Genomic DNA, 14,858 nt, shown 5'->3' with positions numbered 1-14,858 from the left:
ATTTTAGAATTATGAGTCTGCAACACACAAGATAATTCAGGGCTTGCTATATAGATTTGGGAATCAATAGTTTATACATAACAAATGGATTTACTGAAGGGAATGGCATGGCCCAAGAAGGGGGATATAGAATAAGAACACAGAATAAAAACCTGAGAGCACAATCATTTAAGAGTATACTTTAATGGTCAAGCAGAGAAGGTTGAATATTCATAAAGGAGACCAAAAACTAGTGATCAGAGAGAGATGAAAAACAGCAGAGGGAGGAGGAAGTTTTAAGAAGAAGGAAACAGTTTAAAGTGTGATAAGCTACAGAGAGGTCAGTATGGAAGACTTAAACGACATCAATAGCTTTGGACTTTTGGCCTTAAATTCTAGATTAATTATGACCCCTTATACCTTTTTCCTTCAGCAGTTTGAATTGAACTCTGTCACTCTCTGTTCTACACTCATGCTTTTAGTGTTTTCTCCTCGTGTTTGGTCAGAGGGAATCTCTTGGTGACAGCTTAATAATAGAACAAAGATTACTGACACATCTTGAACTCAGTGACTGGTGTGAGCCCCTCCTGATGCTGGCATGAGCTCTTCTTCCCACTCAACTCTTCTTTGGTTGCCCATGCAGAAGGCCCTATCCCAGTTGTTAAAGTCAGATCTTGTAAATCTATTCTTGCTTTTTCTCCCCAAGATAAAATTATCTTAAATATACTCTAACAATAAATGACACTATTTTCATAGCTAGCTCCTAAATTATAACTGAGTATAGATTTACATGTATTTATTATGTATATTATATAAGCAATCTAATAAAAAGTAAGAGCATGTGAATATTTGTGGATGGTGGAAAGAAGAAAATTAATTCTCTAATTGTTTCAACTGAGAGAGATGATCTGAGCAAACCCAAGTCAGACATTTTTCACCTCAGCAATCTTTATTTACACGCATCACTTTTGTAGTCAAGGGTGGGGTTACTAAGTAGGCTTGGTGAATTTTTATTTGGGCCTTGAGATTTGAAGGGTGGTTAAGTTGAGTTTAGGATAGAATTAGAGTTTGAATGAACAATGAAGTTAAAGTTTGAGTCAGAGACTGGGTCATCAGCATGGAGGAAAAGAGTGTGGTATTGTGATTCCAGAGGATCTGACACTGGCTTGTCTTTGCATTCCAGCCTCTCCCAGCCTGGCACTGGTTGCAGCTCAGCTTCTTCACTAAGATGGGCCCTAATGGCAATGAATCCAGTGCCACATATTTCATTCTAATAGGCCTTCCCGGCTTGGAAGAAGCTCAGTTCTGGTTGGCATTCCCATTATGCTCTCTGTACTTAATTGCTGTGCTAGGTAACTTGACAATCATCTACATTGTGCGGACTGAACACAGCTTACATGAACCCATGTATATTTTTCTTTGCATGCTTTCTGGCCTTGACATTCTCATCTCCACTTCATCCATGCCCAAAATGATGGCCATCTTCTGGTTCAATTCTACTACCATCCAGTTTAATGCTTGTCTGCTACAGATGTTTGCCATCCACTCCTTATCTGGCATGGAGTCCACTGTATTGCTGGCCATGGCCTTTGACCGCTATGTGGCAATCTGCCACCCACTACACCATGCCACTGTGCTAACATTGCCTCGAGTTACCAAGATCGGCATGGCGGCTATGGTACGAGGTGCTGCACTAATGGCACCCCTGCCTGTCTTCATCAAACGGCTGCCTTTCTGCCGCTCCAATATCCTTTCCCATTCTTACTGCTTACACCAAGATGTCATGAAGCTGGCCTGTGCTGATATCCAGGTTAATGTCATTTATGGCCTCATTGTCATCATCTCTGCCATTGGCCTGGACTCCCTTCTCATTTCCTTGTCATATCTGCTTATCCTCAAGACTGTGCTGGGCTTGACACGTGAAGCCCAGACAAAGGCATTCAGCACTTGTGTGTCTCATGTGTGTGCTGTTTTCATATTCTATGTACCGTTTATTGGCTTGTCCATGGTGCACCGCTTTGGCAAGCGGCATGACGCCCTCCTGCCCGTCATCATGGCCAACACCTACTTGCTTGTCCCTCCTGTGCTCAACCCCGTTGTCTATGGAATGAAGACGAAGGAGATCCGGCAGCGCATCCTTCATCTTTTCCATGTGCGAACCCGCACTTCAGACCCCTAGGTGTCAGTGATCACACTTCTTTCTTAGTCAACGTCCTTCAATTCAGATATTAATGCCAACATTTTGGGAAACAGTATTGGAAAATTTTTATTTTTGCTTAATAAAAGCACAACTGATTCTTCAAAGGCAAAACTGCTTGGAGCAACTCCATGTGGATAGGGGCAGCAGAACCTTATACTTCCAATCTCTATTTTTTAATATTATTTTTCCTTTTAGTTTTTTTTTCTACATATAATTATTAAAACCCTAAAGTGGTTGTGGTTGGAGGATTATTATTTCTCATTTAACCATTCAGTCTAAATCTCTAAACAGCTTGCACTGATAGTCCACAGTATTCTGAGATAAAGGTGGGACATCCACAGCATATTTATCAAAGGCATAGAAATAGTAAAATAAACACAAACATTCAATACAATCAGATAATTTGATTTAAAAGCATGATATTTTTCTCAGAATACCCAACCATATTGGATCTCAGAAAAGGAGATGTATTTGGATTTCCTTCCTCAAAATGACTTCCACAGAGAACAAATAATTTTTTTTTTCTTCTGGGCACCAGTCTATAAGAGGAAGATTGGAAGTAAAACCATGAAAAGATTACTGTTACTTGCATTAATGAAAGATGACACATTATGCTCTGAGAGTTTTCATAACCTGTGGACATTTTTCCTTATTCAATTTAAGCAGGAATATAATTAGTACCCCCATTGTGCCAATGAAGAAATTGATGTTCAGTGGGGACCAATGAATTATATAAGGACACACAAGAAAATTGTCTTTTGATACCCAATCTCATATCATGGGGAGGAACTGTTAGAGAGAGCAGTGGGATAGTGAATTAGACATTTCTATAGTCTTGCATTTCTAGGGGAGGTATTTAATTTCCTTTCTCATGCATACAGTATTGTATTTAGAAAATTTCCATTAATGTTGTTGGTGGCTTTAATCTCAACAGTTTCTGGTCCATTCATCATTGTACTTGTATAATAGCAGCAGAAATGTGTTTAGGTAATTCCTAATCAGTGGCCAGTTTAGGAACTAGTATGATTAGCAGTGGAAGTCGTCATTGGATATCTGGAGAGACACTTTTTAAGAGAGATGCAGCTGAAAATACCATGACACTTATGAAAGAAATGGAAGGTCTACCACAAACCAGGGAGTCAAGAGCAAAAAGCAGCAATACATTGAGGAAGCCCATGGGCTAACCATAAAGCAAGGCTAAGGCAAGCGTGAGTCCACAGAGGCAGAGTAGACAATATAAGTAGACAATATATACCCCCAAGGTTCTGAGCTGTCTTGCAAGTGGAGCCCACAGCATCAATGCTTGGAAAACAAGTCCACAAGAGAGAACAATAAAACATGTATCCCTCCCAGCTATACTTAGAATAAAAATGGTCCCTCAGATTCCAGGAGCCTCACTAGCCAAACAGCAAAGCACTTCCAGAAGGAAACTGAATAGGAAGAAAGAGCTGTGGGCTTTACAAAAGTGCCGTAGAAATGAACGTGGAAGAAGTGAGACCACCACCCACAGGGAGAGTACTAGCCTAAGAGAGATAGCTGAATACATAGTACAGCGAAGAACATGGAACATGGCCACCCAGAACTTTCTGGCCATAACACAGGATTACTTGGTAGATAGGACACAGAGAGAGCATTTCTGATTTCTTGGACTAGAATCTAGAAGATGAGAGTTGTGAGCACTATGGGATCTGGTATACCTAGGTGAGTGGTGGCCAGCAGAGCAAGGAGCATAAACTTGAGCCAATGCAAACTTCATTTGAACTGACTGAAGGCTTAGTCAGAAGTGGCATTGAAATTGAGAAAAAGAGACAGAATGAAAAAAAGATCTTTTTTCTTGTTGGGAAAACAATATATGATTACTACAAATAAAAATCTTAGGCACTTTGAAAATAGAAAAAAGTAAAAATGTAATAAAACTCATAAACTTATCACTTTAAAACAAAAAAAATTGCTAGCATTTTGGTGTTTATTTTTTCAGATTTTTATTAAATGTTTGTGTGCATGCTTCTGTACGGGTATATGCTAAATGTGTGTCTGTTTTATATTTGGAATCCTACTGGAGATGGATGAATAATAAAAGATAAACCAAACAGATGTGTTTATCAAGAGATGTCACTATTATTATAGAATTTAGGAGGGATTCCAGTTATATGATAGTATATATGTTCTGGATAAAATTTCATATAGGCTTAAATATTTTGTGAATATAAATGTACATCCTGGGTCCCCCTGGCTGGAAGGGTCTAGAGTGAAGGACTAGAATAAGAGAAAGGGGCTGCCTCATTGAGGAAGTTGGGCTGGAAGTTAGGGTAGGTTCTGGACAGAGACCTCATCATATGCTTTTTACACGAGCATCCTTTACCTTCCCCATTTCTTTTGTTTGTATATTCCTGTCTCTGGCCCTACCATCTCAGTCATTTGGAACATTTTTGAATCCTGAAGATGTCTGAATAATGTTAAATCTGTCTATAAGTCACTTGTTCATTTTTTTAGCTTTTAACTAGAAATGCTTTATAAACATATCTTGTGTTCTCCATTCTGATGACTAATGCTCTAGTCCAGATACTCACTTCTTGCTTGAATATTTTTATAATCTCCACACTGGTTTCCTTGCCTTTCAACATCTTTTGTATCAGTCTTAAATCCCACACAGTTTAGAGGAGTTTTTCCAAACAGAGCTGATTATCTAACTTCCCTGTTTGAACTCCATCGAAAGTCTTCTATTGCCTTTCATATTGAGTCCAACCCTCTTAGAATATCAGTGAGCTCCTTTTTCTTTTTTATGCTTATTTCCATGTTATTTTTTTCACATACCATATTATTCAGCTACTTAATTATACTGTACTGGCTGTTCTCTAATGGTTTCAGGCGCTTTTAAAGCTTTTGCCTGAATTGCCTTTTGCCACTTTTTGTTTTAATAATATTTTATAAAATGAAGCTCTTTATGATTTGTCAAGCCAAAAGAAGTATTCTCTCTTCATTGTTCCCAGACCTCCTCTTGACAACCTCCCCTTTTAAAAATAATTGAACCATTTCCTGTTCAGAAAAGTTTGAGTGAGACTTCTGAGTCATATCTATTAGAATTAGTAAGGTGTCTTATACCTTTCCTTTAACTCAGCTAAGACTCCCTTGAATGCAATCAATGGATATCCATGTGGAGTGTCAGCTCTTTTTTCACAACATCTGGCATTCTTGAGCTAGGCAGGCTTGATTTGAGAAGGACTATATTATACTGTTGGTTTAGGATTTCAGAGTTGATGTTCATTGTTTAACTCTTAAAGAGGTACTCTTTAACTTCTTCATGTTCATTTTCCTGGTATCTCATAACTTTTTCTATTACACTTGATCTTAATCCAAAGGAAATAAAGCTGATGCAGAATTAGCTCTAGTCTGCTTTTTCCACTCCGAAAGAAGCCAACAGGTTTCAGGGCTTTTAACTCTAAGAAAGTTGAAGAATGAGGGTATGGAGTATCTGGAGGAGATCTGAAATGGGGACAAAGAGGAGGATGCAATTGTCAGTATCAGACTTCACCATGAAAACTAACAAACAAAGGCCATTCCTGAGTCAGGGTACAAAAAATTAGTGCTGAGGCAGTTGGCACCATATCACTGTGTCACTAGTCAGCATCACTTAATCAACATATTTATTTATTGACTTTTTAAACAAATATATATGGAAAAATATAGTCAGATAGGACACTATATTGGAGGTGGGGCTAGGACTACAGAGATGAATAAGACTAAGAATCTGACCTTAGAGAGTTTTAAGTCACTACACACTGTCTAGCACAGCAATTTTCAACTGCTGTGCTACAAGATTTCTTTTTATTATTATTTTAAGTGAGAGCAGGGGAGATAGTGAGACAGACTCCTGCATTCACCCTGACCAGGATCCACCTGGCAACACACGTTTGGGGCTGATGCTGGAATCAACCAAGCTATTTTTAGCACTGAGGCTGATGTGCTCAGACCAACTGAGCTATGCTCAGTGCCGGAGGCTGACACTCGAAACAGTCAAGCCATTGTCTGAGAGGGGAAGAGGTAGTGAAAGGGGAGAAGGAGAGGGAGAGAAGCAGAGGGTCACTTCTCTTGTGTACCCTGACTGGGAATCGAACCTGGGATAGCATATGACAGGCTGACACTCTAGCCATTGAGCAAATTAGCCAGGGCTCCAAGATTTTTTTAAACATGCAATACCTGACAATTTAGTTAGGGGGCACTAACTTTTTTTCCTTTACAGTGCCAAATAAAAAATGACAACAACCAACACAACAATAGCTGTCCAGTGTGCATAAATCAAGATTTTTTTGGTCAGATCAGCAAAAGAAAATAATATATCTGTGTGTGTGTGCCACAAAATTTGAGTGAATAGTTTATGTGTGCTATGAGATGAAAAATGTTGAAAATAGCTGCTCTAGCATAACCACATGAGCTTGATTCTAGACCCTCAAGCATCCTTCTTCACTTATTCAAAGCATTATACAAATTTAACACAAGCTCCATTAAAATCTCAATGTCATTTTTTAAAGAAATAGAACAAAAAATTACCAGGTTTGTGTGGAATCATAAAAAACTTTGAATAGCCAAAGAATCCTGAGGAAAAAAAGAATAAAGCCAAAGGTATCACATGACCTGACTTCAAATTATACTACACAGCCATGAATATCAAAAAAGCATGGTATTGGCAGAAAAACAGACATACAAATCAATGGAAATTTACTAATTTATCAATAATTAAATATCTCTTGTGTTCCAATTATTAGACTTCTCACATTTTTGGATGTTTGAAGATTTAAAATTATAATTCATGTCTGTTTGACTTAAACACTTTAAACAGTCTTATACTTCCTGTATTGGCCATGGACAGCACTAGACACTGGAGATTTGTAAAGTATGTGGTTGATTGGATTGGGTTACCTTGAAGGGATTCTTCTCTTCTGATGTTCCATGTTGCTGTGATTTGGGACCCTACAAATAAAACTCCTTCCTATTTCTCCAAAAATCTTCTATTTATTTTTCATTAGTGAGCCTTTAAGTCTTCTTACAGAGCAATTTATTGTGATAATTGTCTTCTTATTCTTACTTTTCATTTTACTAATTCAACTCACATTTCTTCAGAAACCTCATTCAGTTTCGTTGTTCTGATTTTGATGAGTTCAAAATTTCTATCCCCTGGACTTTTTTTTCAGGTACAGTCAGTGAATGAACAAGGAAATAAATAAATTAAATATAAACTCAATTTTTAATCTAGTTCCCTTCTATCCCAACCCTTAGTACATCATCTTCTAGATGCATATATTTGTTCACGATTTATATTATACAGTTTGTACACAGTAAAGACTAGTAGCTTCTTCAGATTAATACAATTGATATTTATTTTTTACCCAATCTTATTTGGGTTTTCATGGATCAATCCAGAAAATACTCCTTGACACTGGTAGTTTAAGTCAGAATAGAAGGTGAATTCTGGCCTCTCCATATAACTTGCAGGAATCTGAGAATTAATTTTACCTTACACACAATTCATTTTCTTTTATCCTGCACTGATTTTTCTATTGTTGAGCAATCCATAAATCCTCAATCCCTTAAATTAGAGCTTGTCTTTATCCCCTAGTTGATATGCAGGTTTTATGCACCTCTGTGTGATCTATTGCTTTTGGCTGTGGTGGAAGGAACCAAAGCTAAATGAAACTGAATATTACCAGAACCTCGGAGCTCTCAAGGACAAAATTATAGGGTACCACGTAAGACAAGCTGCCAAAAATTAGGGGCAACTCTTTACATTTTTTTATTTATTTATTCATTTTTTTTTTTTTTTTAGAGAGAGGAGACACAGAGAGAGAAAGAGACACAGAGAGGAAAGAGATAGAAAGAACAGAGGGAGGAGCAGGAAGCATCAACTCCCATATGTGCCTTGACCAGGCAAGCCTGGGGTTTCAAACCGGCAACCTCAGCGTTCCAGGTTGACGCTTTTACCCACTGCGCCACCACAGGTCAGGCCTTTTACAATGTATTTTTTACATTTTTTTTTTTTATTTATTCATTTTTTTTTTTTTTTAGAGAGAGGAGACACAGAGAGAGAAAGAGGGGGCAACTCTTATATAACAATATTTTCCTTGTAATAATGACCTTTCTCTTTAGTGAGAGAGGAAGGGGGAGGGGAGAGAGGGAGAGACAGGAACATCACTCTGTTCCTGTATGTGCCCCGACTGAGGATCAAATCAGCAACCTCTGCACTTCAAAACGATACTCTAACCAACCGAGCTATCCAGCTTAAGGCAGCCTTTTCCTTTTCATGTTTTGTGACTCTTACAGTGCTATGAGGGATCTGACATTGGGAAGAGATTCTGTGTGGTGAAAGGATGGTTTGTATTTTTTTCTGTGTGTTTGCTCTTTATTAAGATGCTCATTTTAGTAGCACAGTTGGATTTCCACGATTTCTGATTCCCATGAAGTGCAAAGCAGTCAGTTAAACCTGGAAATTAGGTTGGGTTTGGCCTTCTATTATTATCTCTAGGACACTAAAGGGTCAAAGATATTTAAAGATTCCTTTCTCCTAAGGAATAAAATCATTTCCATTTTAGCACTCAAGGATTGGTAACTTGTGACTGGTTGTGTCTGGGAAAGTTCGGTTGCCTAGAAACAGAAGGCCAAATCCACCAGCTTTCTTTACCCCAAATCCAAACTTATTTGACCAACATATTCCCATCACCCAGATTGATATTTTTTCATATTGTTTTCTCTTCTTATCTGTTGGTCAAATAAGTTTGTAAATATGATATATATGTTTGCTCGCTTATAGTTTGCATTGGGTGTGGGGGACAAGCTGTAAGCAGGCAGGGTCTTTATAGCCTAAGGCTTAGTTTTAAGACTAAGCTTTTCCCCATTCCCTTAACTGATTGCATGATGTAGGGTGGTGCACTCATGAGGAATCCCATTATGCCTCAGAGAAGTGACTTTGTATCAGAGACTTTCTTGTTTGTATATTGGATTAAAAGTTTTGATTTCTATACTATAAAGTGGGGCAGACTGGGAGCTTGCTCTCTCAGTTCCTGCTATCACCATTGCAGGGGCCTCCCTGATCCCTTGTCCTTCATGGGAAAAGCAGATCCCTTGGCTTCTCTTGTGGCTTGCCTGTCTTGATGAGACACCAATAAACAGAATGGCCTGCCATCCTCCGACTCCACCATTTCTTTACCATTTGCCCGAATCCAATGGGAACCTGCATGTGAATGGCCACAATGGCGGCTCCTGGCCTTACATTATCTCTCTATTTTTTTCCTCCCTTCTCTCTACACTCATATTCACACACATACACATATGCACATTCACTTTTCATTTTCACCGATTCACTTGAAAGTAAGTTGTAGACATTACAGCCTTTCTCAATAAATATTAAATGTGCATATTCTAAAATAGATTCTTCTATATAATCACAAAATCATTTTCTAAACTGAGCATATTATACTAACCTAATAATATCATAAATATACAACACAGATTTAAATTTCACAATTGTCCTAATCATGTTTTGTTAATGCTAGTATCTGGTTATAGTTATGCCCCTTTAATCTCTTTTAATTTATGTTCCAGGCTGAGTGTGTGCACATGTGTGCATGTGTGTGTGAGTGTGTGTGTGTGCTGCTTGCCATAGTCAAGATTTTTCTGATTATTTCTTCATGTTTAGATTCAGGTTGAATATTTTTGGTAAGAATTTTGCATAAGTGATGTTCTTGTTCACAACAGAAGGATAAGGTCAGATTATGCCATAATTGGTTAAGTTTGATCACTTGTTTAAGATAGTCATTGCCAATCTCTTCATAGTAGAGGTACATTTATCCTTTTGTGTTTAGTAACTACACTATGCAGTGCTGCTTTGAGACTGTGTTCACTTTTTGTTTTTCAATAACCTCTAAACATTTTAAATAACATTAAAATTATTTTAAATAACATTAAAAATTAGAAAAAGACAATTTTTCAAATCTATCAATACTTTTATACTTATTACATATCATTCTTTTTTTTATTATATATATATATATATATATATTTGCATATTTCTGAAGCTGGAAACAGGGAGAGACAGTCAGACAGACTCCCGCATGCACCCGACCGGGATCCACCCGGCACGCCCACCATGTGGCGATGCTCTGCCCATCCTGGGCGTCGCCATGTTGCGACCAGAGCCACTCTAGCGCCTGGGGCAGAGGCCACAGGGCCATCCCCAGCGCCCGGGCCATCTTTGCTCCAATGGAGCCTTGGCTGCAGGAGGGGAAGAGAGAGACAGAGAGGAAGGCGCGGCGGAGGGGTGGAGAAGCAAATGGGCACTTCTCCTGTGTGCCCTGGCTGGGAATCGAACCCGGGTCCTCCGCACGCTAGGCCAACGCTCTACCGCTGAGCCAACCGGCCAGGGCACATATCATTCTTTTTATAAAGAAAAGTCCCCCCCCCCCATTTTAAATATCACTATGGACTCACACTTAAAAAATTATTTTGTTATAATCTATTTCTGTCAAAATTACTTTTAATGTTCCAATTAACCCACTTTTGGCTACTGGTAACCCCTCTAAATGGATTTCTGTGTTTTCACTTTTTATATTATTTTATTGTTTTTGTGTTTTTTATTGCTTTTAGACATATATCACTTTTGTTCTCCCTGCTTCATACCTAGAATTAGCAATTGCTCCAAGGGTTCCACATTATTTGAGGTAGAAAATGGTATTTAGGAACCAGTAAATGGGAGCTGGCTCTGCTCACCACTGCTGTAGTTCTTGCTTCCAGAGACTTTCAGAGGACAGAGAAGAAAATGTAGAAATATAATATTTTTAAATCTACATTTTTTCCTTTTACTGGTGACAGATTTAATAATAGCTTCTATTCTCATTTTTCTAAACTCTTATAACAAATTCCTAAATGGTTTCCATGCATTCTTTTTCTCCTCCACTTTTGCCTTTTCAATCTGATATACACAGTTAGCTGGTGCAACATTTTACAACACAATAGCCTTTCCATGGCTGACATTGATTTATTTATTTATTTGATTATTAAAAAAATTTTTTTTTGTTTGTTTGTTTTTGTATTTTTCCAAAGTGAGAAGTAGGCGGTGGCAGACAGACAGACTCTGGCATGTGCCCTTTTGGGATCCACCCAGCATGCCCACTAGGGGATGATGCTTGGCCCATCTGGGGCATATCTCCGCTGCAACTGGAGCCATTCTAACACCTGAGGCAAAAGGCATGGAGCCATCCTCAGTGCCCGGGCCAACTTTGCTTCAGTGGAGCCTTGGCTGCGGGAATGGAAGAGAGAAACAGAGTGGAAGGAGAGGGGGAGGGGTGGAGAAGCGGATGGGCACTCTTCTCCTGTGTGTCGTGGCTGGGAATTAAATCTGCGACTTCCACATGCCGGGCCTATGCTCTACTGCTGAGCCAACTAGCCAGGGCCAAATTTTAAAAAGTTTTATTTATTTCTTCATTTTAGAGAGGAGAGAGGGAGAGAGAGAGAGAGAGAGAGAGAGAGAGAGAGAGAGAGAGAAGGGGGGAAGAGCAAGAAGCATCAACTCCCATATGCACCTTGACCGAGCATGCCTGGGGTTTCAAACAGGCGACCTCAGCATTCCAGGTCTACACTTTATCCACTGTGCCACCACAGGTCAGACCATGGCTGACTTTTAAATAAAGAACAAAGGCTAAATATTTCAATTATGTCTGAAAGACCCCAAGAAGTCTCATCAGTGCCCATTGTCTCTAGCTAATCGCCTATCCTTCTTCCTCCAAGACATGCACAAATTCTGAGCCACATATGACTACTCACTTTTCCTCAAGCAGACCAAATAATTTTACACCTCAGTTTTTGTGTTTTTTTTTTTACATTGTTTTCTTTTATTAGGCATGCCTTCTTCTTGCTCACCTTTTCTGCCTGACTAACTCTTCCTTAGCTTTCAGCCTCTTTTTTCCTTGACTCCTCACTAATTTCCTCTTGATAAGGCTGTAAACCTCCTTTGAAGTTTCTATAGCACTTAATGTGTACCTATCGCAGCCTTATTGCACTTGGTTAAAATTGTGTATTTACAAGCCTCTGTCCTCCAAAGGAGGGAAGAGAACACGCATGGTTGATTTTAATATCTCTTGTAATGAGCACAGATTTATGCACAAGTAAACTCTGAATACAGTAGCTGAAATTAATGAGTTCAGAAAGGAATCAAGACTGTTATTCACCCATCAGTCTGAGGGTTTCCATTTGCTTGCCATACTCTTTGGTTTGTGTATGGGCCAAGGTTTTAAATAAGGGTTTTCTGGACATAAGCCATGACTGTTTGGCTGTGTTTTCTGACAGACTCTGTGGTTGTATCTGGTTTCCTCAGCTTTGCCTCTTCCCTCTCAGCACCCTGAGCATGGCCTCCCTCATGGGCTTGGATTTCACACTGTAGATGATGGGGTTAAGTACAGGAGGCACCATCAGATACATGTAAGCAAAAAGAGCCTGTACAATGTGAGACAAGTGCCTTCCAAAACGGTGGATCATAGACACACCTATGACAGGGATGTAGAAAACCAGAACAGCTAAGATATGAGAAACACAAGTTTCTCATACTTGAGGGCCTGGATGCGCTCCCTGGGAGAGGCCAGACCCATCATTGTATGAAGAATAAGTGTATAAGATAAGATGATAAGCAAGGAGTCTTCACCCACTGTGGACAGAACTACATACAGCCTATAAAGGGTGTTGACAGTAATGTCAGCACAAGCCTTTTTCATGATATCTGCATCGGAACAGAATGAATGGGACAGGAGGATCTTGCCAGGGCAAAAGTTCAGTCGCTTCAGTAAGAAGGGTAGTGGGAAGAGGGACAGAGTAGCTCCAGCCACAATGGCCAGTCCAATCCTAAGGATGACATTATTTGTGAGGACAGTTGCATAGTGCAGGGGTTTGGAGATGGCCACAAAATGGTCAAATGACATGGCCAGGAGCACCGAGGACTCCACCACAGAGAAGGAGTGAAGGAAAAACATCTGGACCAGGCAGGCATTGAAGGCAATGAGACAATGGTCAAACCAGAGCACAGCCAGGGTGGTGGGCAGTGTGGATCAGGTGAGAACCATATCAGTGAGGGCCAGCCTGGACAGGAGATAGTACATGGGCTGGTGCAGGCTGGGAGTCCTCTTCACAGCCAGGAAGATCAGGTAGTTTCTAGCGAGGGTTGCAGTGTACATGGAAGAGAAGGGAATGGAGATCCAGCCGTGAACGGCTTCCAGCCCTGGGATGCCAATCATCAGGAGAGCAGGTGGCTGGAAGAAGGAGATGTTGACATAGGACTGAGAAGAGAGCATCCCAGGAGGACAAATGAGGTCTCCAGACAGAGGTGACCTCAATCTGGGCAGAAAATTAAAAAGATATGACAAAATATTGGAAAATAAGTACCAACTCTGATATTGGGTGACATGGGTTTATATACAGTAGCAAATAGAAAATGTAAAGATTTAAAAATATACTACAATCATACAATTCTTGTCTTTCTTTTCCTGCTCATATGCAGGCCATAAAACATGAAGTAACAAATGAACAAACCACAAACAAGTAAACAAACTCACAGAATGATGATTGGCCAAGGGGAAGTAGGCTGTGGGGAGGATGAAGAGTGTAAAGTGGATCAAATACATGATGATGGAAGACACTAGACTTTGGGTTTACAACATAGCAGAAAATACTTCTGCATTACAAAGTTGTGCACCGGAGTTGATGTGGGTAACCAATGTTATCCCAATAAATTTAATATAAAAGTACTGTATCTAAAAGCAAACAAGGAAATACTATATTTCAAATCTATTGACTATAAAAGTATCATTTTAGAGTGTGAAACACCAGTCTCTTCACTTATTGAAGAAAGCAATAATTTTTAAAAAAATATGGAAGATGATCCTAAATAGTTTAATTAAAACCACTCTATTTTAAACAAGATACAGTGGCCTCCTGGAAGAACATTGCTAGCGTACTGTAGAAGCCTGAAGGATTGACGGTACGTTTGTTATTATTATTGTTTTTAGATTTGCCCTTAAATTTTAATATAAACAAAAATATAAATAAACAAACAAAAACACTTTAAAAGTAGGTTAATAAAAGAACCTAAGAGAAACAGCCATACAAATAACCTTTAGCAGAGATTTTAAACACCATCAGGAAGAGGTCTGTGAGCTAAAAGAGGTTTTAGTCTGAATGCTGGGCAGTATGGTTAGGCCATATCTAGCCAATGTAATGAGCTGGCTCTGAAGGTAAAGAAGTATGAATGAACTTTATTTTTTTTTTTAAATTTTGGGTGGGACATGCCTCTAGAGCAGAGGATTGTGCATATTCTGGTAGAAGATTTTAAAAAGAACGTGAAGTTGCTGATAGTGTCAGTTCTGTCATCCTCTATTTCTTCTCTCTCAGATACTATTTTGAGCAAGTATGAAGTCCTGGTGGAACTCATCCCATCCAAAGAGAAGGGCCAACGTAGAATTTAAGTAGATGTATTTTGTAAAAATTCAAAGGTATAATACAAGTTACAGATAAGTAAAAATATTCTTGGAGATTAGGAATTATTCAGGAAAGAGAAATAAATTCAGTGCAAAACTTTCCCAAATAAAGAAATTAAAGAAATTAATTTTTTTGATGTTAGAGTATAAAAATAAGTTCACAATAATAA

At 39.0% G+C, this 14,858-nt stretch overlaps 1 protein-coding gene and 1 pseudogene across 1 annotated transcript; one reads left to right on the top strand and one right to left on the bottom strand.

The window, feature by feature from the left end:
- The first annotated feature begins 1,207 nt into the window (after positions 1-1,207).
- On the top strand, positions 1,208-2,158 carry LOC136388861 (olfactory receptor 51E1). Its single transcript, XM_066360670.1, has one exon. It carries the CDS (start codon positions 1,208-1,210, stop codon positions 2,156-2,158), a length of 951 nt encoding a protein of 316 aa, XP_066216767.1.
- Positions 2,159-12,535: 10,377 nt separating this feature from the next.
- LOC136388860 (olfactory receptor 51I2-like) lies at positions 12,536-13,506 on the bottom strand (annotated as a pseudogene).
- Between the last annotated feature and the right edge of the window lie 1,352 nt (positions 13,507-14,858).

This window comes from Saccopteryx leptura, chromosome 1 (genome assembly GCF_036850995.1).
Source record: "Saccopteryx leptura isolate mSacLep1 chromosome 1, mSacLep1_pri_phased_curated, whole genome shotgun sequence".
In the NCBI taxonomy this organism is placed as follows: Eukaryota; Metazoa; Chordata; class Mammalia; order Chiroptera; family Emballonuridae; genus Saccopteryx; species Saccopteryx leptura.
Note: the sequence above shows the minus strand (reverse complement) of the source record. Positions and strands in the feature narration are given on the sequence as shown.